The sequence below is a fragment of the Coregonus lavaretus genome, assembly GCF_964263955.1.
Source record: "Coregonus lavaretus genome assembly, chromosome: 26".
NCBI lineage: Eukaryota > Metazoa > Chordata > Actinopteri > Salmoniformes > Salmonidae > Coregonus > Coregonus lavaretus.
This window is the reverse complement of record NC_140013.1, coordinates 17006315-17032411: the sequence shown is the minus strand read 5'-3', so window position 1 is coordinate 17032411 and position 26097 is coordinate 17006315. Positions and strand designations below refer to the sequence as shown.

Genomic DNA, 26097 nt, shown 5'->3' with positions numbered 1-26097 from the left:
AAAGCCCCATGCTGGTGTTTTTGCTCTGCAGGCATAACTAGGCTCCTTCACAGCTCACACTCTCTCTGTATAAAGCAATATGTAAACAGCACCAGCAGTCAGCTAGAGCAATGCCACCACACAGAGAACACATTCATACAAGCTAGGCTGGATGTCCCTGGGCTATGAAATCAACCGTAATGTAGGCCTATGATCCAGTGTAGCTGCTAAAACAGTGCTAAAACATATTGCATTCATGGATAGAGAAAGAATGGAAGGGATCATTCTGAATAGCCAACATGGTCATATAATATCATGTTATGTCTTGTTTCGATAGTGAACATGTATTGTGTGACTGTCTTTTGCAGTGAAAGGGAGCATCCATCCATTGGGGGTGCGTTAATGGTTAGTCAAAAGGCCAACTGTAGCTTGAGGGTAGTTGTCTAAAGGTCTATTCTCTATCCCATTTAGCCTTTCCAAATATTTGATGATATTAAGTCTGCTTCCAGTCATGAACTTATATTGCCATATGAGGCCAAATGGAGTTAATACACTGATAATTGAGTCTGTGACCTTTCTGTTCATAGAGCACTCCACTGGATCTGTTTGAGAGCGGCAAGGCGCTGAAGGTCCAGGCAGAGCGCCCCCATCTGGTCAGTCTGGGCAGTGGCCGTCTCAGTACGGCCATCACACTGCTGCCCCTTTCCGAAGGTGAGCTAATATTTATTCTATCCAAATGTCAACAGTGAAATGTAAAGAAATGTAGATAGGTGAGGTGTAAGAATTTGGTTGGTTTTTATACTGCTTTTGATCTTTCATAAGTGTGCTTTTTAATAGTGAGGATTTGCATGCACACACACTCAATGGAGCACAGAATACAGGAACATGCATATGCTCACACATCAGCCCCAGGAGCATAAAACTGACAGTGGCATGTCCTTCACGCTGCAGTGTTCACTTCAGTATCACTATAACCTCTATTGGCTATACCCCAGCCAGCCAGAAACACACACACACACACACACACACACACACACACACCTCAGTCCCAGCAGGATTGAATAGGCTGTGCTCTGACCCGGCTGTGCTCTGACGTGTTCAGCTCTATTTCTGACGTGTTCAGCTCTATTTCGGACCATGTGACAGCAGGAGGGAGGGGGCGGCACTCTGAAAGCCCCCACGATAATCCCTCAACCCATAGGTGAAATTACCATGGGGTAGAACAGGTCGATTCGTCCCCCCCAATAATTTATTTCCAAAATAAATAAAATAAACACTTTTTATGGGGGGGTTGTGGGCCCCCTATAGATCGAGGGGGCCCCCAGATATCATATGAACACGTCATAGGCAATGGCAAAACGTGTAGAATTGCAGGAAATTTGCTTTAATGGTCGACTTTGGGCACGAAAAACCGGTCAAATTCCTCCTCTTTCTCAATTTTCAAACAGAAATGGGGTGTGCCTTTGGTGGTTCTTCGATGTGTCATTCTGTTCATGCATGCCGCTACCGACGTAGCTAGGTCGTTAGCTAAGCTAGCCACTTGTAGCTAGCCAGTAACTCCTCCAGTATGTGTTGATGTGACATAGCTAGGTTGTTAGCTAAGCTAGCCACTTGTAGCTAGCCAGTAACTCCTCCAGTATGTGTTGACGTCATTTCACAGGATTTGTTTTTGGACGGAAGAAGTAGAGATCGGTAAGAAATGGCACTTATTTTTTGGTCACAGGTCCAGGAATGGCTGAAGGATTGCAATATTTTCCTGGAGCTAACCCTGCAGATAGCACTACTGGGTGATCTGAAAAGTCATAGATCAATAATATAATAAGACTTTTAGCAAAAATGTTTATTTTCAATTTACTATCTGTAGAAACAATGAGAATAGAAGGGTTCAGAACTTTTGTGAAACATCACAGTACAGTTGAAAAATATATGGCAAATAGAAATCCAATATGGATGGTGTGAAGAGATAGACGGGAGGGGTTGAATGGAGCTGAAGGTTAGGACTAATAACAACTAATAACAAGATAACTAATGTAAAACATACTGTGTCCATAATAAGTATATAGGTTATAGGTTGAGAACTTTTGTGAAAGAGCACAGTTTGAAAGATATGGCATATAGAAGCAAACTGGATGGACATCATGAAAATGATCGGAGAGGTTGAGGGTAGATGAAGTTCAGGAGTAAAAACAAACAAAATAGAACTATTGTAAAATTGACTGTGTCCATAAAATGTACAGTAGCAGTCAAAAGTTTGGACACACCTACTCATTCAAGGGTTTTTCTTTATTTTTACTATTTCCTACATTGTAGAATAATAGTGAAGACATCAAAACTATGAAATAACATGTATGGAATCATGTAGTAACCAAAAAAGTGTCAAAAACCGGCTCAAGTTCGTAACAAAAAGGGAGACACCGTGGAGACAAGGAATACCAAAATATATATTTATTAACTAAAGTAAACTAAATATACTTAACAATGGTGTGCGTAATCAGTAGTGTAAGTGAGTGTTATGCATGCATAAATGTAATAATGCAAGGTGTTGAAAGGTGCCAAAGCAAACAACCAAAAACCACAAAACTACCACAACAAAAATCAATCAAGGTGTCTGCATGCAGAGTCTCCCCAATGAATGTAGAAGAGGTCCATTTATCCTGGGACACACCTGGGCCCAGGTGTTTCCCATGTAGCTGACGACCCTCCCAACTCCGCCCACCGGCATGCTAATAAGGAAACAAGAGCAAAGAGAGAGAATACGGCAGACAGAGTGGGAGGGTCGTCACCCCCCCCCCCCCCCCCCCCCCATAAAACCGGGGACCAACAAGGACCCCAGAACAACGTACCAGCCTCTGCGTCCCAAACTGACAAATTGTAACATGTTCACACCTCCACTTGCCCCAGCCATCATCCTCCTCCCCAGACCTCAGCAACCTTTACACACAGGAAGCAATGTTTAAGAGGAAAGAAGAACACAAAACTAGGAGGGAACAGACAGGAAAGATAGAACATGACAAAACCAAACAATGGTCAGTCACAAACATTCAGGAACAGGGCGCACGAGAGAGCGCATCAGCAATCACGTTATCAGTCCCCCGGATGTGCCGCACATCTAGATGGAAGGATTGTAAAAATAAACACCATCTCATTATCCTCGGATTAGGACACATCATGGACCTCAAAAAGGTGAGAGGGTTATGGTCGATGTAGACCACAATAGGTACTACTCCCGACCCGACATACACTACAAAGTGTTGCATCGCCCATATGAGTGCTAACGCTTCTTTTTCAATGACTGAATAGTTCAACTGATAATGGTTAAACTTTTTGGAAATGAAACTAACAGGCCTCTCAACCCCAGCCACATCTGCTTGCAGCAAAACTGCACCTGCCCCCACATGACTAGCATCCACCTGCAAGGTAAATGACAAATCCACACGAGGAGCAGCCAGTACCGGAGTTGAGGTAAGCAACCTCTTTGCATCTTCAAAAGCCTGTTGACAACGAGAAGACCATACGTACACAGCCTTAGCTTTCAGCAAATCAGTCAAGGGAGCGACCACAGTAGAGAAGTTCCTACAAAAACCACGATAATACCCAATCATTCCCAAGAAACGCATCAGTTCCTTTTTAGTAGTTGGTAGTGCAAAAGCATCAATAGCTACCACTTTAGCCCGAACAGGACGCACTTCACCCTGCCCAACCACCTTTCCAAGGTATGTAACAGTCGCCTGAGCAAACTCACATTTAGTCAAATTTATTGTGAGGCGACCCGCAGCCAGACGTTCGAACAAAGCTTGAATACAGGACAGATGTTCCTCCCAAGTATCTGCATATATCACTACATCGTCCAGATAAACAGCGCACCCGGCCAGACCAGAGACAACCCTGTTCATAAGTCGCTGAAATGTGGCAGGTGCATTACGCAGGCCGAAACTCATAACCGAATACAAGTACAGACCAAAAGGTGTAATAAAGGCAGAGATTTCACGTGTCCTACTCGTCAGTGGCACCTGCCAATAGCTCTTTAAAAGGTCAAATTTGCACAAACTTAGCTGCGCCGAATTGATCAATGCAGTCCTCCATCCGAGGAAGAGGAAACGAAGCCGGCTTAGTGACATCGTTTACCGTACGGTAGTCCGTACAAAATCTGTTTGTTCCATCCGATTTACTGACCAAGATACAGGGAGAAACCCAACTGGAGAAAGAAGGCTCTGCTATTTTACTCTCCAGCATGTACCTGACCTCAGCATCCAGACAACGCAGTTTCTCTGAAGAAACTCTATAGAACCATTGACGAATGGGGTCAGCATCTCCAATGTCAATATCATGTTCTTTTAAGTTTGTACATGTAGGTGTATCAGAAAACCAACCTGGAAATCTCAGAATCAAACCAACCATCTCTTTCCGCCCATCAACAGGTAGATGAGTAAGAAGGCTATCTAAAATCTCCAGTGTCTCTGAATTTTTCAATCTACCCTGCAGTATGCAATCGTCGGGACCAGAAACATCTTCCTCCTCCTGCACAGACCTAGCATGACCAGAACCCAGTATCAGCCAAAAGAACAGCCTTACCGTTCTCTGTAGACTCCCCCTGTTCAGTCTCAGAGGAACGTGCATAATAGGGTTTTAACAAATTTACATGGCACAGTTGGTGTGCTTTCCTCCGTTCTGGAGTGGCAACTAGATAATTTTGCTCAGTGTACTGGCGCACCACTGTATATGGACCTTGAAACTTGGCTTGAAAAGGAGAACCAACAATTGGCAGCAGAGCCAGAACCTGATCAACTGGACTAAAGTGACGAGGCTCAGCTCGGCCATCATATATGCTCTTCATCCTGTCCTGTGAAGATGATAGCTTCTCTTTAGCCATTTCACCAGCGGCATACAAGCGTCGCCGAAAATCACACACATATGATAACAGGGACTTAGGAGGCTCGGGAGACTTCCAGTCATCCTGGAGAACAGATAAAAGCCCACGCACCCTATGTCCAAACACAAGGTCATTTGGGCTAAAACCTGTGCTCTCCTGTGAAACCTCCCAAGCGGCTAACAGTAACCAAGGCAACCCCTCCTCCCAATCCTTATCCATCTCAGTACAATAAGCTCTCAACAAGACTTAAGTGTTTGATGGAAACGTTCCAGTGCTCCTTGACTTTGCGCATGATAGGCGCTAGACAAGTGATGTTTAATATGGAGATGTTGGAGAACCTGACCAAAGAGATTAGAGGTGAAATTAGATCCTTGATCACTTTGAATGACCTTAGGGATTCCAAACAGTGAGAGACCGGAGAGGATAGGCAGCAGGAAACCTAGTGGTCTGACACATCACAGTCAACAAATAATTACTACCCTTTTTAGAACGAGGCAGAGGCCCAACACAGTCAATAATCAGATACTCAAAAGGTTTACTGAGTACAGGAATAGGAAACAGTGGTACCGGCTTAATAGCTTGATTAGGTTTACCAGGTAATTGACAGGTGTGACAAGTTTTGATGAAATCAGAAACATCCCTCTTTAATATTGGCCAAAAGAAATGTCTTAATATGCGATTGTAGGTTTTCCTCACACCCATATGTCCAGCAACGTCGTTGTGAGAAGTTGTCAACACCAACTCACAAAGCTTAACTGGTACCACAACCTGACTAATCGCCTCCCCCAGAAAACAACTACCATGAGACATCCACTTTCTCATCAGGACCTCCTCTTGGAGAAAATAACCCTGTGCGACATCTCCCAACTGTTCCACAGGCACAATTTGGTCCCGCAACTCTTCTAATGTAGGGTCAGTCCGTTGTGCCTCGATTAAATCGGAGCGGGATACAGATAACGGGATAACAGGGAAAACAGTAACAGACTTCTTTGTGGTATTCTCGTTAGCCAGTTCCGTTCCAGGTCATCATGGATCATAGAACGCGTCACTGCACACGCAGAGAACACCTCTGGGAAATTCTGCGCACTCTCATCAGGAATCCCTACAATTGACGGCTTAGTGGAAACCACTAAAGATGGAAACAGGATAGGCCACACACGCTCCCCAGCCAAGTTATTCCCAAGGATCACGTCAATACCCTCAATAGGCAATGAAGGACGCACCCTCACAACAACCTCACATTTCCCCAGTCCACAATCCAACATCAGTTTATGCAATGGAACTGAGTGTTCAAACCTATTCCCCTAATTAGAACACTATTCCCCAAATCAGTCTCCACAGAGAAGGGTAACACAGATTCCAACACAAATGATTCAGAGGCACCTGTGTCTCTTAGGATCTTTACTGGCACTAGGTTCTTACTTCCTAACATAGACACAAAACCCTCCGTAATGAAAGGTAAATAGTCTGGATCAATATGGCCTTTCACATGGCCCTTGGCATGACCAAGATGGCGTAGCAGTGCGGTCGCTTTTATTTCATCGTCCTTGTGTAAATATCCCGTTTCTTGTTTTTTTTGTCTATTTTGTATATATCGCTCAATTTTTACTTTTCATTCTTTAACTAAATATACTTTCCTGCAACCCGCCTCACCCAATGTGGAAAGGATTCTATTATTTCTTTATAACTTTCATCAAGAACCGTAAGCTGATACTAGTGTAGCCGCAACTGAATGGCTACCTGCTATTAGTCACCGTTAGCGTCTTCACCACTGTCCGTGGCCTACACTATCCACCAGCCAGCTCTAGCTCTAGCCTGGACAATTCGTCGGCCAGTCTGCACAGCGTGCTATCGACCCAGCGTGCTATCGACCCAGAGCTTATTGGACTTTCTGCCGGAATCACTGGACCCTAGCGCCGGATCATCACAACCAGCTAGCTAGCTGCAACCTGTTGTTGGCTGATTACCATTGCCCTATAGCAAGCACCAGTTAGCCTTGAGCTAGCCTCAGGCCCATCTCCCGGCTATCTACCTCTCTGTCAACCGGACGGGACCTCCTAGTGTTGACACTGAGCCCCGCCGATCCAACACGACTGGTTTGCCGACGAAATAGTCTGATGTGGTTTCATCAGGCTTCCAGTTGCGACGACCACGAAGATCCATCTGCCAGCCCCGGCCCGCTAGCACACGCAAACTACAACTGTGCTCCCTGCTAGCTGTGCTGAAGCACCAATTTGAACTGCTCTCGGACTCACATATTGCTGTTCACTGGACCTTATGATCACTCAGCTGCACAGCTGATGCCTGCTGGACTGTTCCTTTACACGGTACCCTGTCCTGTTTATTCTGTTTAGTCTTAGCCCAAACGTTATCGCTATTTCCAGTTGTTGTCTTAGCTCTCTCTAATAACACCTGTGACTGCTTTATGCCTCTCTCCCATGTCAATTATGCCTTGCCTATTGCTGTTTGGGTTAGTTCTTATTATACAATTTCACTGTAGAACCCCTAGTCCCTCTCAAACTGCCTCATATAGTTCCTTTGTTCCACCCCCCATACACGCCGAGACCGGCTCAATCGGTGCCTCCAATGACGCTATCTCTTTCATTGTTACCCAACGCTTAGGGTTACCTGAACTGTACTCATATCCTTCCATATCCTTTTCTGTACATAATGCCCTGAATCTTTTCTACAACGCCCGGAGAACTGCCCCCTTTATTCTATGTACCCAACGCACTAGAAGACCAGTTCTTAAAGCCTTTAGTCGTATCCTTATTCTAGTCCTCCTCTGTTCCTCTGGTGATGTAGAGGCTAACCCAGGCCCTGCAGCCCCCAGTATCACTCCTACTCCCCAGGAGCTATCATTTGTTGACTTCTGTAACCGTAAAAGTCTTGGTTTTCTGCACATAAATATCAGAAGCCTCCTTCCTAAATTTGAGTTATTCACTGCGTTAGCACACTCCGCCAACCCTGATGTTCTAGCAGTGTCTGAATCCTGGCTTAGGAAGACCACCAAAAATTCAGAAATGTCCATCCCCAACTATAACATTTTCCGTCTAGATAGAACTGCCAAAGGGGGTGGAGTTGCAATCTACTGTAGAGATAGCCTGCAGAGCTCTATCATACTATCCAGGTCTGTGCCCAAACAGTTTGAGCTTCTACTTCTAAAAATCCACCTTTCCAGAAATAAATCTCTCACTGTTGCCACTTGCTACAGACCCCCCTCAGCCCCCAGCTGTGCCCTGGACACCATATGTGAATTGATTGCCCCCCATCTATCCTCAGAGTTCGTACTGCTTGGTGACCTAAATTGGGATATGCTTAACACCCCGGCCATCCTACAATCTAAACTAGATGCCCTCAATCTCACACAAATTATCAACGAACCTACCAGGTACAACCCTAAATCCGTAACAATGGGTACCCTCATAGATATCATCCTGACTAACTTACCCTCTAAATACACCTCCGCTGTCTTCAACCAGGATCTCAGCGATCACTGCCTTATTGCCTGCGTCCGTAACGGGTCCGCGGTCAAACGACCACCCCTCATCACTGTCAAACGCTCCCAAAAACACTTCAGCGAGCAGGCCTTCCTAATTGACCTGGCCCAGGTATCCTGAATGGATATAGATCTCATTCCGTCAGTAGAGGATGCCTGGTTGTTCTTTAAAAGTAATTTCCTCTCAATCTTAAATAGACATGCCCCATTCAAAAAATACAGAACTAAGAACAGATATAGCCCCTGGTTCTCCTCAGACTTGACTGCCCTTGACCAGCACAAAAACATCCTGTGGCGTACTGCATTAGCATCAAATAGCCCCCGCGATATGCAACTTTTCAGGGAAGTTAGGAACCAATATACACAAGCAGTTAGGAAAGCAAAGGCTAACTTTTTCAAACAGAAATTTGCATCCTGTAGCACTAACTCCAAAAAGTTTTGGGACACTGTAAAGTCCATGGAAAATAAGAGCACTTCCTCCCAGCTGCCCACTGCACTGAGGCTAGGAAACACTATCACCACCGATAAATCTACAATAATCGAGAATTTCAACAAGCATTTTGCTACGGCTGGCCATGCTTTCCACCTGGCTACCACTACCCCGGCCACCAGCTCTGCACCCTCCGCTGCAACTTGCCCATGCCCCCCCCGCTTCTCCTTCACACAAATCCAGACAGCTGATGTTCTAAAAGAGCTGCAAAATCTGGACCCCTACAAATCATCTGGGCTAGACAATCTGGACCCTTTCTTTCTAAAACTAGCCGCCAAAATTGTCGCAACCCCTATTAATAGCCTGTTCAACCTCTCTTTCGTAACGTCTGAGATCCCCAGAGATTGGAAAGCTGCCGCGGTCATCCCCCTCTTCAAAGGGGGTGACACTCTAGATCCAAACTGTTACAGACCCATATCCATCCTGCCCTGCCTTTCAAAAGTTTTTGAAAGCCAAGTCAACAAACAGATCACCGACCATTTCGAATCCCACCGTACCTTCTCCGCTATGCAATCCGGTTTCCGAGCTGGTCATGGGTGCACTTCAGCCACACTCAAGGTCCTAAACGATATTATAACCGCGATCGATAATAGACAGTACTGTGCAGCCGTTTTCATTGACCTGGCCAAGGCTTTCGACTCTGTCAACCACCGCATTCTTATTGGCAGACAAAATAGCCTTGGTTTCTCAAATGACTGCCTCGCCTGGTTCACCAACTACTTCTCAGATAGAGTTCAATGTGTCAAATCGGAGGGCCTGTTGTCTGGACCTATGGCAGTCTCTATGGGGGTGCCACAGGGTTCAATTCTTGGGCCGACTCTTTTCTCTGTGTATATCAATGACGTCGCTCTTGCTGCTGGTGACTCTCAGATCCACCTCTACGCAGATGACACCATTTTGTATACATCTGGCCCTTCATTGGACACTGTGTTAACAAACCTCCAAACGAGCTTCAATTCCATACAACACTCCTTCAGTAGCCTCCAACTGCTCTTAAACACTAGTAAAACTAAATGCATGCTCTTCAACCGAACGCTGCTTGCACCCGCCCACCCGACTAGAATCACTACTCTCGACGGGTCTGACCTAGAGTATGTGGACAACTACAAATATCTAGGTGTCTGGTTAGACTGTAAACTCTCCTTCCAGACTCACATTAAGAATCTCCAATCCAAAGTTAAATCTAGAATCGGCTTCCTATTTCGCAACAAAGCCTCCTTCACTCATGCTGCCAAACATGCCCTCGTAAAACTGACTATCCTACCGATCCTTGACTTCGGCGATGTCATTTACAAAATAGCCTCCAACACTCTACTCAGCAAATTGGATGTAGTCTATCACAGTGCCATCCGTTTTGTCTCCAAAGCCCCATATAATACCCACCACTGTGACCTGTACGCTCTTGTTGGCTGGTCCTCACTACATATTCGTCGCCAAACCCACTGGCTCCAGGCCATCTATAAATCACTGCTAGGCAAATCCCCGCCTTATCTTAGCTCATTGATCACCATAGCAACACCCACCCGTAGTCTGCGCTCCAGCAGGTATATCTCACTGGTCATCCCCAAAGCCAACACCTCCTTTGGCCGCAATTCCGTCCAGTTCTCTGCTGCCAATGACTGGAACAAATTGCAAAAATCTCTGAAGCTGGAGACACTTATCTCCCTCACTAACTTTAAGCATCAGTTGTCAGAGCACCTTACCGATCACTGCACCTGTACACAGCCCATCTGAAATTAGCCCGCCCAACTACCTCATCCCTATATTGTTATTTATTTTGCTCATTTGTACCCCAGTATCTCTATTTGCACATCATCTCTTGCACATCTATCATTCCAGTGTTAATACTAATTGTAATTATTTTGCACCATAGCCTATTTTATTGCCTTACCTCCATAACTTGCTACATTTGCACACACTGTATATATATGTATTTCTGTTGTATTTTTGACTTTGTTTTGTTTTACCCCATATGTAACTCTGTGTTGTTGTTTTTAATCGCACTGCTTTGCTTTATCTTGGCCAGGTCGCAGTTGTAAATGAGAACTTGTTCTCAACTGGTTTACCTGGTTAAATAAAGGTGAAATATTTTTTTTTTTTAAATGACACAATGTGTCAGGAGTGAACTGATGTGGAACAGGCGCAGCTAACGCCGTAGGCTTAGATTTAACATAAGCACCTGTACTGAATTTACCCCTAGACCTAAGAACCAGACATAAATTTTTCCAATGACCTAATTCTTGACAGTAGTGACACTCTTGACCAAAGTCAGTTTTACCACGGGAATCGGGCTCAACCCTAGTTGAATGAAACTCTGCCCGGGAACCGAAGTATCTCGGCGAGCGAGGCCCAAATCTCTGCAAACGCCCCCACTCACTCCGAATACGGGGTTCTGCAAAAACGTTTTTGTGAGTCAACACATATTCATCTGCCAAAACCGCAGCTTCAGCAACAGTCTTTATTTTTCATTAGTTAATGTACGTCGCTATACGATCAGGGATTGTGTCCTTAAATTACTCTAACATAATCAGATCACACAGCCCTTGGAAAGTCATAACTGCAGAGGCGGAACACCAGCGATTAAACTGTGAAGATAATATTCGCGCAAACTCAACATGAGTCTGCTGATCATCCCTTTTTAAAGTTCTAAATCATTGGCGGTAAGCCTCAGGGACCAATTCGTAACTCTGTAACACAGCCGTTTTAACCTTATCATAACTAACACTGTCGGCTACACTAAGAGCTGAATATGCTTATTGCGCTTTACCAGTCAGCAAACACTGCAACATCAAAGTGCGATCAGAATCAGGCCAACTCCTAGCATCAGCAACACGCTCAAACAACGAAAATAATGTCTCAGGGTCCTTTTCATTAAACTGAGGCAACAACCGTAAGTTCCCAACAATATCAAATGTGTCTGGGTTACGACCAAAAGAGCAACGACCCCTAGGTAACTCTGGATCACCTTCCCAGAGCAATCTCTCCCCTGAGAGCTTTCCTTCCCTAACCAACTCTAGTCGCTCTTGTTGCAGCTTGATTTTAGCATGCTCCATATCCTGTTTAAATTCCAATTCCTTTTCATATTTTACACGATCATGCTCCATTTTAGCTTGTTCATGCTCCATTTTAGCTTGTTCATGCTCCATTTTAGCTTGTTCATGCTCCATTTGAGCTTTTTGTCCATTTTGTTCATGCTCTAGCTGTAACAGAAGCAGTTCTTTCTGCTGTTCAAAAAGAAGATTACTATGACTAACCGATGGAGCGGCCACTGTAACATATCGGGGAGACGACGAGTCCTCAGCAGAGGCTGCTCCAGTGGTAACTTCAAGAATACCACTCTCCATCAAATTGGCCTTCAATATTAACCTAATATAATTTTTTTGACATTCTCACTAATTTCAACCTTGTAGTGTTCAGCAACCTTCAACAGCTGTTCTTTACTACATAATTCTAACAGTTCCACTGATGGAAAGCGAATAAAGTCGTCTACATTAGACGCCATAATCAGAATTAAAAAAATAATAATATACAGTGAGGAGAACAAGTATTTGATACACTGGCGATTTTGCAGGTTTTCCTACTTACAAAGCATGTAGAGGTCTGTAATTTTTATCATAGGTACACTTCAACTATGAGAGACGGAATCTAAAACAAAAATCCAGAAAATCACATTGTATGATTTTTAAGTAATTAATTTGCATTTTATTGCATGACATAAGTATTTGATACATCAGAAAAACAGAACTTAATATTTGGTACAGAAACCTTTGTTTGCAATTACAGAGATCATACGTTTCCTGTAGGTCTTGACCAGGTTTGCACACACTGCAGCAGGGATTTGGGCCCACTCCTCCATACAGACCTTCTCCAGATCCTTCAGGTTTCGGGGCTGTCGCTGGGCAATACGGACTTTCAGCTCCCTCCAAAGATTTTCTATTGGGTTCAGGTCTGGAGACTGGCTACGCCACTACAGGACCTTGAGATGCTTCTTACGGAGCCACTCCTTAGTTGCCCTGGCTGTGTGTTTCGGGTAGTTGTCATGCTGGAAGACCCAGCCACGACCCATCTTCAATGCTCTTACTGAGGGAAGGAGGTTGTTGGCCAAGATCTCGCAATACATGGCCCCATCCATCCTCCCCTCAATACGGTGCAGTCGTCCTGTCCCCTTTGCAGAAAAGCATCCCCAAAGAATTATGTTTTCACCTCCATGCTTCACGGTTGGGATGGTGTTCTTGGGGTTGTACTCATCCTTCTTCTTCCTCCAAACACGCCGAGTGGAGTTTAGACCAAAAAGCTCTATTTTTGTCTCATCAGACCACATGACCTTCTCCCATTCCTCCTCTGGATCATCCAGATGGTCATTGGCAAACTTCAGACTGGCCTGGACATGCGCTGGCTTGAGCAGGGGGACCTTGCGTGCACTGCAGGATTTTAATCCATGATGGCATAGTGTGTTACTAATGGTTTTCTTTGAGACTGTGGTCCCAGCTCTCTTCAGGTCATTGACCAGGTCCTGCCGTGTAGTTCTGGGCTGATCCCTCACCTTCCTCATGATCATTGATGCCCCACGAGGTGAGATCTTGCATGGAGCCCCAGACCGAGGGTGATTGACCGTCATCTTGAACTTCTTCCATTTTCTAATAATTGCGCCAACAGTTGTTGCCTTCTCACCAAGCTGCTTGCCTATTGTCCTGTAGCCCATCCCAGCCTTGTGCAGGTCTACAATTTTATCCCTGATGTCCTTACACAGCTCTCTGGTCTTGGCCATTGTGGAGAGGTTGGAGTCTGTTTGATTGAGTGTGTGGACAGGTGTCTTTTATACAGGTAACAAGTTCAAACAGGTGCAGTTAATACAGGTAATGAGTGGAGAACAGGAGGGCTTCTTAAAGAAAAACTAACAGGTCTGTGAGAGCCGGAATTCTTACTGGTTGGTAGGTGATCAAATACTTATGTCATGCAATAAAATGCAAATTAATTACTTAAAAATCATACAATGTAATTTTCTGGATTTTTGTTTTAGATTCCGTCTCTCACAGTTGAAGTGTATCTATGATAAAAATTACAGACCTCTACATGCTTTGTAAGTAGGAAAACCTGCAAAATCGGCAGTGTATCAAATACTTGTTCTCCCCACTGTATATATATATATATATATATATATAATAATCTTGCTCAACCCCTCTGCTGAGCACACCAGACACAACAAGAGAAATGACAATCACACTGAGCACCACAGAAGAGAGATGGGATATGGAGTTCCCCATAACCTACAATAACTCAACCCTAGTCTTCGTGCGGATTCGCGGTGGGTAATTACGCACTGTAGCCCGCTGGCAAGGAATTAAACCCCCCAGCACGCTGGTAGATTCCACTAAGCCACGGATGTGCCCCCGAGACAACTGCTCAGTCCACAGACACCACACAAAAATAACAAACATTTAACCATGCCCAACGTATTCCAAAACAAAACACGTCACTAAGCCTATCAGGGGAAAAGGCTATAGCTCCGGGTAGCAAATGTCACTACCCTATCCAAATCTCCCACTGAGGTACATAGCCGATTGTACTCACCTCCTCAGACCGATGTCCCAACAACGAGTAGAGCAAGAGTTTCCAGGCTGGGCAGGGCCTGGGAACTAACCAATGTCTCTCTCCAACACAGTACACAACCCAAAAAACCAAAGGCAACCAATACTGGGCCTATCAAACTCAAACAAACTAACAAAATTTACAAACAAAGCCCCTACAGAATTTGACATTAACTCCACGTTTTCTTCCTAATACAACACGTTCAAGATCCCGGACGAGCCCCCACTTGTCACGAATCGGCTCAAGTTCGTAACAAAAAGGGAGACACCGTGGAGACAAGGAATACCAAAATATATATTTATTAACTAAAGTAAACTAAATATACTTAACAATGGTGTGTGTAATCAGTAGTGTAAGTGAGTGTTATGCATGCATAAATGTAATAATGCAAGGTGTTGAAAGGTGCCAACGCAAACAACCAAAAACCACAAAACTACCACAACAAAAATCTATCAAGGAGTCTGCATAGAGAAAGTCTCCCCAATGAATGTAGAAGAGGTCCATTTATCCTGGGACACACCCGGGCCCAGGTGTTTCCCATGTAGCTGACGACCCTCCCAACTCCGCCCACCGGCATCCTAATAAGGAAACAAGAGCAAAGAGAGAGAATACGGCAGACAGTCGTCACAAAAGAGATTCTTCAAAGTAGCCACCCTTTGCTTTGATGACAGCTTTGCACACTCTTGGCATTCTCTCAACCAGCTTCATGAGGTAGTCACCTGGAATGCATTTCAATTAACAGGTGTGCCTTGTTAAAAGTGAATTTGTGGAATTTATTTCCTTCTTAATGCGTTTGAGCCAATCAGTTGTGTTGTGACAAGGTAGGGGTGGTATACAGAAGATAGCCCTATTTGGTAAAAGAACAAGTCCATATTATGGCAAGAACAGCTCAAATAAGCAAAGCGAAATGACAGTCCATCATTACTTTAAGACATGAAGGGCAGTCAGTCTGGAAAAAGTCAAGAACTTTGAAAGTTTTTTCAAGTGCAGTCTCAAAAACCATCAAGCGCTATGATGAAACTGGCTCTAATGACCCAGAGTTACCACTGCTGCAGAGGATAAGTTCATTAGAGTTACCAGCCTCAGAAATTGCAGCCCAAATATATGCTTCACAGAGATCAAGTAACAGACACATCTCAACATCAACTGTTCAGAGGAGACTGTGTGAATCAGGCCTTCATGGTCTAATTGCTGCAAAGAAACCACTACTAAAGGACACCAATAATAAGAAGAGACTTGCTTGGGCCAAGAAACACGAGCAATGGAGTGGCGCAGTGGTCTAAGGCACTGCATCGCAGTGCTAACTGTGCCACTAGAGATCCTGGTTCGAATCCAGGCTCTGTCGCAGCCGGCCGCGACCGGGAGACTCATGGGCGGCGCACAATTGGCCCAGCGTCGTCCAGGGTAGGGGAGGGAATGGCAGGCAGGGATGTAGCTCAGTTGATAGAGCATGGCGTTTGCAACGCCAGGGTTGTGGGTTCGATTCCCACGGGGGGCCAGTATATATAAAAAAAAAAATGTATTCACTAACTGTAAGTCGCTCTGGATAAGAGCGTCTGCTAAATGACTAAAATGTAAATGTAAAAAAATTAGACCGGTGGAAATCTGTCCTTTGGTCTGATGAGTCCAAATTTGAGATTTTTGGTTCCAACCGCCGTGTCTTTCTGAGACGCAGAGTAGGTGAACGGATGATCTCTGCATGTGTGGTTCCCACCGTGAAGCATGGAGAAGGATGTGTGATAGTGTGGGAGTGCTTTGCTGGTGACACTGTCAGTGATTTATTTAGAATTCAAGGCACACTTAACCAGCATGGCTACCACAGCATTCTGCAGCGAAACGCCATCCCATCTGGTTTGCGCTTAGTGGGACTATCATTTATTTTTCAACAGGACAATGACCCAACTCACCTCCAGGCTGTGTAAGGGCTATTTGACCAAGAAGGAGAGTGATGGGGTGCTGCATCAGATGACCTGGCCTCCACAATCACCCGACCTCAACCCAATTGAGATGGTTTGGGATGAGTTGGACCGTAGAGCGAAGGAAAAGCAGCCAACAAGTACTCAGCATATGTGGGAACTCCTTCAAGACTGTTGGAAAAGCATTCCAGGTGAAGCTGGTTGAGAGAATGCCAAGAGTGTGCAAAGCCGTCATCAAGGCAAAGGGTGTCTACATTGAAGAACATCAAATATTGTCACGCCCTGACCTTGAGAGCCCTGTTATTTCTCTAGTTAGTTTGGTCAGGGTGTGAATGCTAGATAATCTAGTTTATCTATTTCTATGTTGGCCGGGTGTGGTTCCCAATCAGAGGCAGCTGTCGATCGTTGTCTCTGATTGGGGATCATACTTAGGCATCCATATTTGATCCCCTGCTGATTTTGTACGTTTGCCCACTGACAAAGACATGATCAGTCTATCATTTTAATGGTAGGTTTATTTGAACACTGAGAGACAGAATAACAACAACAAAAATCCAGAAAAACGCATGTCAAAAATTTTATGAATTGATTTGCATTTTAATGAGGGAAATAAGTATTTGACCCCTCTGCAAAACATGACTTAGGTGGCAAAACCCTTGTTGGCAATCACAGAGGTCAGACGTTTCTTGTAGTTGGCCACCAGGTTTGCACACATCTCAGGAGGGATTTTGTCCCACTCCTCTTTGCAGATCTTCTCCAAGTCATTAAGGTTTCAAGGCTGACATTTGGCAACTCGAACATTCAGCTCCCTCCACAGATTTTCTAAGGGATTAAGGTCTGGAGACTGGCTAGGCCACTCCAGGACCTTAATGTGCTTCTTCTTGAGCCACTCCTTTGTTGCCTTGGCCGTGTGTTTCGGGTCATTGTCATGCTGGAATACCCATCCACAACCCATTTTCAATGCCCTGGCTGAGGGAAGGAGGTTCTCACCCAAGATTTGACGGTACATGGCCCCGTCCATCGTCCCTTTGATGCAGTGAAGTTGTCCTGTCCCCTTAGCAGAAAAACACCCCCAAAGCATAATGTTTCCACCTCCATGTTTGACAGTGGGGATGGTGTTCTTGGGGTCATAGGCAGCATTCCTCCTCCTCCAAACATGGCGAGTTGAGTTGATGCCAAAGAGCTCGATTTTGGTCTCATCTGACCACAACAGTTTCACCCAGTTCTCCTCTGAATCATTCAGATGTTCATTGGCAAACTTCGGACGGGCCTGTATATGTGCTTTCTTGAGCAGGGGGACCTTGCGTCGCTGCAGGATTTCAGTCTTTCACGGCGTAGTGTGTTACCAATTGTTTTCTTGGTGACTATGGTCCCAGCTGCCTTGAGATCATTGACAAGATCCTCCCGTGTAGTTCTGGGCTGATTCCTCACCGTTCTCATGATCATTGCAACTCCACGAGGTGAGATCTTGCATGGAGCCCCAGGCCGAGGGAGATTGACAGGTCTTTTGATTTGATTTGTTTAGCACTTTTTTGTTTACTACATGATTCCATATGTGTTATTTCATAGTTTTTATGTCTTCACTATTATTCTACAATGTAGAAAATAGTAAAAATAAAGAAAAACTTTTGAATGAGTAGGTGTGTCCAATCTTTTGACTGGTACTGTATATAGTATGTATAAGCCGGAAGTAGAGCCCTAAGCGTTGTTGTTCACTAGTTTACCCTAATTAGGTGAGGGGTGGTGGGGTTGGAAAGTAATAAAGGAAAATATTGTTTTTTAAAGGATATGTACAGTGGGGGAAAAAAGTATTTAGTCAGCCACCAATTGTGCAAGTTCTCCCACTTAAAAAGATGAGAGAGGCCTGTATTTTTCATCATAGGTACACGTCAACTATGACAGACAAAATGAGAAAAAAAATTCCAGAAAATCACATTGTAGGATTTTTTATGAATTTATTTGCAAATTATGGTGGAAAATAAGTATTTGGTCAATAACAAAAGTTTCTCAATACTTTGTAATATACCCTTTGTTGGCAATGACACAGGTCAAACGTTTTCTGTAAGTCTTCACAAGGTTTTCACACACTGTTGCCGTTATTTTGGCCCATTCCTCCATGCAGATCTCCTCTAGAGCAGTGATGTTTTGGGGCTGTCGCTGGGCAACACGGACTTTCAACTCCCTCCAAAGATTTTCTATGGGGTTGAGATCTGGAGACTGGCTAGGCCACTCCAGGACCTTGAAATGCTTCTTACGAAGCCACTCCTTCGTTGCCCGGGCGGTGTGTTTGTGATCATTATCATGCTGAAAGACCCAGCCACGTTTCATCTTCAATGCCCTTGCTGATGGAAGGAGGTTTTCACTCAAAATCTCACGATACATGGCCCCATTCATTCTTTCCTTTACACGGATCAGTCGTCCTGGTCCCTTTGCAGAAAAACAGCCCCAAAGCATGATGTTTCCACCCCCATGCTTCACAGTAGGTATGGTGTTCTTTGGATGCAGCTCAGCATTCTCTGTCCTCCAAACACGACGAGTTGAGTTTTTACCAAAAAGTTATATTTTGGTTTCATCTGACCATATGACATTCTCCCAATCCTCTTCTGGATCATCCAAATGCACTCTAGCAAACTTCAGACGGGCCTGGACATGTACTGGCTTAAGCAGGGGGACACGTCTGGCACTGCAGGATTTCCCTGGCGGCGTAGTGTGTTACTGATGGTAGGCTTTGTTACTTTGGTCCCAGCTCTCTGCAGGTCATTCACTAGGTCCTCCCGTGTGGTTCTGGGATTTTTGCTCACCGTTCTTGTGATCATTTTGACCCCACGGGGTGAGATCTTGCGTGGAGCCCCAGATCGAGGGAGATTATCAGTGGTCTTTTATGTCTTCCATTTCCTAATAATTGCTCCCACAGTTGATTTCTTCAAACCAAGCTGCTTACCTATTGCAGATTCAGTCTTCCCAGCCTGGTGCAGGTCTACAATTTTGTTTCTGGTGTCCTTTGACAGCTCTTTGGTCTTGGCCATAGTGGAGTTTGGAGTGTGACTGTTTGAGGTTGTGGACAGGTGTCTTTTATACTGATAACAAGTTCAAACAGGTGCCATTAATACAGGTAACGAGTGGAGGACAGAGGAGCCTCTTAAAGAAGAAGTTACAGGTCTGTGAGAGCCAGAAATCTTGCTTGTTTGTAGGTGACCAAATACTTATTTTCCACCATAATTTGCAAATAACTTCATTAAAAATCTGTCTGTCATAGTTGACGTGTACTTATGATGAAAATTACAGGCCTCTCTCATCTTTTTAAGTGGGAGAACTTGCACAATTGGTGGCTGACTAAATAAAAAAATGTCCCACTGTATATATATATATACAGTGGGGAAAAAAAGTATTTAGTCAGCCACCAATTGTACAAGTTCTCCCACTTAAAAAGATGACAGAGGCCTGTAATTTTCATCATAGGTACACGTCAACTATGACAGACAAATTTAGAAAAAAAAATCCAGAAAATCACACTGTAGGATTTTTAATGAATTTATTTGCAAATTATGGTGGAAAATAAGTATTTGGTCACCTACAAACAAGCAAGATTTCTGGCTCTCACAGACCTGTAACTTCTTCTTTAAGAGGCTCTTCTGTCCTCCACTCTTTACCTGTATTAATGGCACCTGTTTGAACTTGTTATCAGTATAAAAGACACCTGTCCACAACCTCAAACAGTCACACTCCAAACTCCACTATGGCCAAGACCAAAGAGCTGTCAAAGGACACCAGAAACAAAATTGTAGACCTGCACCAGGCTGGGAAGACTGAATCTGCAATAGGTAAGCAGCTTGGTTTGAAGAAATCAACTGTGGGAGCAATTATTAGGAAATGGAAGACATACAAGACCACTGATAATCTCCCTCGATCTGGGGCTCCACGCAAGATCTCACCCCGTGGGGTCAAAATGATCACAAGAACGGTGAGCAAAAATCCCAGAACCACACGGGGGGACCTAGTGAATGACCTGCAGAGAGCTGGGACCAAAGTAACAAAGCCTACCATCAGTAACACACTACGCCGCCAGGGACTCAAATCCTGCAGTGCCAGACGTGTCCCCCTGCTTAAGCCAGTACATGTCCAGGCCCGTCTGAAGTTTGCTAGAGTGCATTTGGATGATCCAGAAGAGGATTGGGAGAATGTCATATGGTCAGATGAAACCAAAATATAACTTTTTGGTAAAAACTCAACTCGTCGTGTTTGGAGGACAAAGAATGCTGAGTTGCATCCAAAGAACACCATACCTACTGTGAAGCATGGGGGTGTAAACATCATGCTTTGGGGCTGTTTTTCTGCAAAGGGACCAGGACGACTGATCCGTGTAAAGGAAAGAATGAATGGGGCCATGTATCGTGAAATAATTTTGAGTGAAAACCTCCTTCCATCAGCAAGGGCATTGAAGATGAAACGGGGCTGGGTCTTTCAGCATGACAATGATCCCAAACACACCGCCCGGGCAACGAAGGAGTGGCTTCGTAAGAATCATTTCAAGGTCCTGGAGTGACCTAGCCAGTCTCCAGATCTCAACCCCATAGAAAATCTTTGGAGGGAGTTGAAAGTCCGTGTTGCCCAGCGACAGCCCCAAAACATCACTGCTATAGAGGAGATCTGCATGGAGGAATGGGCCAAAATACCATCAACAGTGTGTTGAAAACCTTGTAAAGACTTACAGAAAACGTTTGACCTGTGTCATTGCCAACAAAGGGTATATAACAAAGTATTGAGAAACTTTTGTTATTGACCAAATACTTTTTTTCCACCATAATTTGCAAATTAATTCATAAAAAATCCTACAATGTGATTTTCTGGATTATTTTTCTCATTTTGTCTGTCATAGTTGACGTGTACCTATGATGAAAATTACAGGCCTCTCTCATCTTTTTAAGTGGGAGAACTTGCACAATTGGTGGCTGACTAAATACTTTTTTTCCCCACTGTATATTCGAAAAAATATATATTGGGGATTGAAAGTGATGCAGACAATTACATTGATGGAAGTTACAATCTATCTGCAATATTAAAGCTGATCTACCCCCTAAAAAAACAAACAAACAAAAATAAAAAATAAAAAAATAAAACAACTAAATGGCACTTTTGTTGCCAAATATCTTATTCATCCATTATTTAAAAAAAAATAGCATTAAATTACCTGGTATGATGGTGCATTTATCATTTGTTCAGTTTAAAGCTGTTATTTTTGCGTTTTTGCCCAAAGTCGAACTTTAAAGTAACTGTCCAGTGTTTCCAGATTTCTATGAAATATGACCTCTAATTAAGTGAAATAGTTTTACTTCCGAAAAATTGTAATTAATTATGTTAAAAAGCAGCTTTTCTGTGTTGGAATGGTGTGGGCGTTCCCCAATAACAGAAAAAAAATGACAGCTGATTGGCCAGTTCATCCTCCTCTGGAGGATGGCATCTTCTATGATGAAATAGCAAGCATTTTTAAATGGTCTGTTTGAGATAAAAGTTTGAGGTGGTTTTTTTTAAGTGTTTTTTCTCCAATATATGCTTTGGCCACAAATACGAGTATAGGATGAGTCAACAACATTATTTGGATATGAGTTAACAGAATATTAACTTTTAAAAGTGAGATTTTCACTGGCCAGTTGTGGCTACCCAATGAGCAGGGGCTAACCAATATGCACGGGGTCCATTGTTGCAAGGTTCCGTCGGCCCCATAGTGACGAGTACGTGGCTACGTTTGCATCTTCTATGGGTAGCTACCGCAAGAGTTTGGACTTCTGTTAACGTTACGACGAGGGAAATAGCTAGCTAGCTAGCTAGGACACCGGTACACAGTTGTCCTTCGCCCCCATCCCGGAAGTAGCTAGTTATTTCCTGATTGTTGACAAACAGTTTTCAATAACAACTAGCGTAGCTACCCATCGTTGACACTAACATAGCCACCTAGAGAACGTTTCTATCAAAACAATGTCATTCGTCACTATGGGGCCGACGGAACCTTGCTAACAATGGACCCGGTGCATAATAAGTCGCCCGTGCTCATTCGGTAGTCACACAGTTACTTTAAAACTGCAAAATGTTCTCTCAGCCTCATGGAAAAATGTGTAGAATAGCATTATAAAACTTCACATTTTCCTCTCTGACCCATCGCAAAATTGGTTGAAATGCAGGTTAGCTGTTTTCCTCAAACAAATCTGTTTTCACCCAAAAAAAATTGGGGGGAGGCCTTTCAATTATCTTTCCACTTATACTGTGTATTCAAAATACCCATCCATATACCCCTCAAAATACCCCTCCATATACCTCTCAAAATACCCAAGAGAGGCATAACAAGTCATGTCAAACTGTGTAGAATTGCAGGAAATGTTTTAAAAATATATATATATCTGTCTACTATTCGTCCCCCCCAATATCTACACCACAATTTGGCCCTGGCCTCAACCCCCACCACCACCCCTCCTAACACCCCTTTACTACACTCTCCCCACCTCCTGCACTGTCCACCACTGCTAACCATTCATCTGGGGAATTCCTTTCTCCAAGCCCCTCTCTGTCTGTCTGGAGTTCTGCGGGGAGTTGGGTATGGAATGCACTGAGAAGGCCGCATCCCAAATGATACCCTATGCGCTGTATAATGGCAGCTTATCCCCTATGGGCCTTGGTCAAAAGTAGTGCACTTTATAGGGAATAAGGTGCTATTTGGGAGGCAGCCTTGGTCCAGGGGGGAGAGAGGATGAGAATGCGTGTTGCACTGTGATGTGACATTCCAAGGCGTTTTCTCCTTTTATCTGGAGCCCCAGTAGAGATGAGGCTGGACAGGGCCAGTGTTGGGTGGAGGGAGGGGGTTGTGAAGGGTGGAATGTGATTTAGTAACAAAGCATTTCTGTTGTTTAGCGTGTCTGCCTAATTTAATGCATGACTGCTGGATATGACATTGACTCCCTCCATGAGTTACAAAGACTTGTCCAACGGATTATATCAGAATGAAACAACATTACGTTATCATTCACTTATTTTGAGGGTTTCACTTCTCTTCTAAGTTATTCTGTCACTTAATAAATAGGTAACTTTGTCATTATACAGTAACAACATGGACGTTGTACACAGTAAGTAAAACACTGTAGTCGAAAGTAAATTTACCACCACTAACAGCCACAGTCAACATACAGCCACATTCTTCTCTTGGCAACATAGTTTGATAAGAGACTGCTTCTATGAACATTGAGGGATCATTCTAGCCTGGTAGTCAAATATTTTATTGCTTCTTTAGCCGTCTCTTTTATTGTACGGACAGATCAGGCTACCACCAGGCTAGAATCCCTCAGTTACAGTGTCCATCTTTTGCTCATACTCTTCTGGGTATTGCTCCTACAGGCAGGACCACGTTGGGCCATGGGGCGATGGACATCAGCATCCAGGGCCCAGGAGTTGCCGCCCAGCACTGCTACATAGAGAACAGGGCAGGGATCATCACTCTCCACCCCTGTGGGAACCAGTGTGCCATAGACGGGCTTCCTGTCACCAAACCGGTCCGCCTGTCACAAGGTATGGCTCCTTACAAACAAACTGACTTATGGAAATGAACCTCAATGGCAAGGAGTCTGTCTCTGCATACCTATAACTCTTATTGTGGTCTATTATAGTATCACATTCAACATAGAATAATGACGTACAGCAACAGATGCATATACTGTATAAAGCTGATTTGATTTTTTTTTAAACATGCAATTGAACAGTTTTTGTGTTATTGCTTTGGTCATTGAGAGGAACTCAACTACAATCCTGGACTAACCTATGCACATGTATACATTTAAAGCCAAAGATCGATGCCTATTTGCTAACTGTGTAACCAGCACTTACAAACCCCAAATCGATTAAGATGGGAGTATTAGTGTCAAAAAATCCATTCAGTAAATGCCAATGTGTGCTTTTTCTAAACACATCGATCGAGGAATAACCATGCGTTCCTGTGGGACTGTAGTGAATTATTTGTTACCACGGTAAACTTGACTGTGATCTCAGGCACACTGCAATATTACAACATGGCTGGATGGAAACCTATTGATTTTCAATACATCACATTCTTTCACCAGGATGTCTGCATTTATGCTACAAGACAAACAGAAAATAAAGCAACAGGCCCCTCTCCCTGGAAGAGTATCTGAGACATTAGTCATAGTACTTACAGTATCTCAACGGCTTCTTGGCTCCATAGAATCACAGGAATTTGCCAGTCATAAACTAACTCACAATTTTTTTTTTTATATATAATTATTTAATCAAATTAATATAATAATTTTTAATATAATAATTTTTGACAGTAACCAGAGAGCTAACAGTTGGAGACTAATGATGACACTGTCTGTCTCCTGGCATGCCCCAACCTGGATTTTCTTGTAAATCCGAGCAGGGACATTACAATTTTTATTCCACCCCTCTTACCCCAACAGATCCCCTTTTACCCCTGGGGGTGAAAGGTCAAATATTTTTGGGGGAGGGAATCATGGATATATATATATATATATATATATATATATATATATATATATATATATATATATGTATATATTTTTTTACAAATAAATCAAGACCAAGGTGGTGTCATTTATTGTGCTGACTCAAGATCTGTGTAATAATATGTAGACATGAGTTAGTTGATAGTCAATACCTTTGACACTGTGGCGGTCATATTATGTAACAAGCATCAGTGAAAAGTCGGCATTGCTACTGTCATTCAAGATGCAGAAATTCCTTGGTTTTTCTGGGTGAGTGGTAAGCTATTGAAAAGAATAGACTGAATCCAGACTTGAAAATTGTGTTGATATTTAATTTTCATCTCAGAAGGTACAGTATACATTTTTCTCTGAGCAGTGGTCCTGTGAAGAGAATAAGAGATATATCGAGGGCTTTGTTTAAAGCTGAGTGTATGATATTAAAATGTGAACTACAAATCAATTGAACCCTTCCCCAGAATTAAATATCATAAACAGAAAGTAATTACTAAATTGGTAGTCAGTCAGTCAAACAGACCAGAGGATACATTTACATTTACATTTTAGTCATTTAGCAGACGCTCTTATCCAGAGCGACTTACATACTGGCCCCCGTGGGAAACGAACCCACAACCATGGCCTCGCAAGCGCCATGCTCTACCAACTGAGTGGGGAGGAAATGGGTGAGGTTGATTCAGATGACACAGATTTGGGAATGCTCATAGAAGCTCTGACTCAGGGTTACTGCTCCTCTCACCCCACCCCACTGAGCCCACCCCCACACCACACCACACCAACCCTTTTTCTCTTTCTCTCTGGGGTGGATATTAGTTTGAGCCTGTGTCGGAGACAGCTGTTCAACTTCGACCAAAACAATCATGCGCGTGTAGCCCACTGCGATACTGACTGACTGATAAATAGAACATTGCGCGAGGCTGCGTTGGAAGCCGCAATAGACAACAAGGAATTGTAACGCAAAATATTTCACTGAAATGGATTGTATGCCTACACGTTGGATGAACGAACTTTTCTACTGGCTGCACTAGAAGGCAGGTGGACGGCGCTTTTTGTGAAAACATAACGTAGCCTATGTGAGTAGCCTGTGGAATAATACTGACAAATATTACCATAACAAAGGAGTAGTCAGGACAAGCCCGCATTGCCGCTCTCTTGTGCTTCAACAATAATTTGCCATTCAGGAAAAACACGTGGCTCTTTTTAAAGGAGCAGCTGCGATGTTAACAGCAGAGGGCAAG

The 26097-nt window shown here is 43.7% G+C and overlaps 1 protein-coding gene across 1 annotated transcript in view; it reads left to right on the top strand.

The window, feature by feature from the left end:
• The window catches only part of LOC311101255 (pleckstrin homology-like domain family B member 1), a gene marked incomplete at its 5' end in the record, with an annotated part of 105951 nt that overhangs the window by 10263 nt on the left and 69591 nt on the right, over positions 1–26097 (top strand). The window contains 2 exons of the mRNA XM_084142375.1: positions 567–690; positions 23724–23894. Coding sequence (XP_083998501.1) covers positions 567–690; positions 23724–23894 — 295 coding nt within the window. The remainder of the gene's footprint in view (positions 1–566; positions 691–23723; positions 23895–26097) is intronic.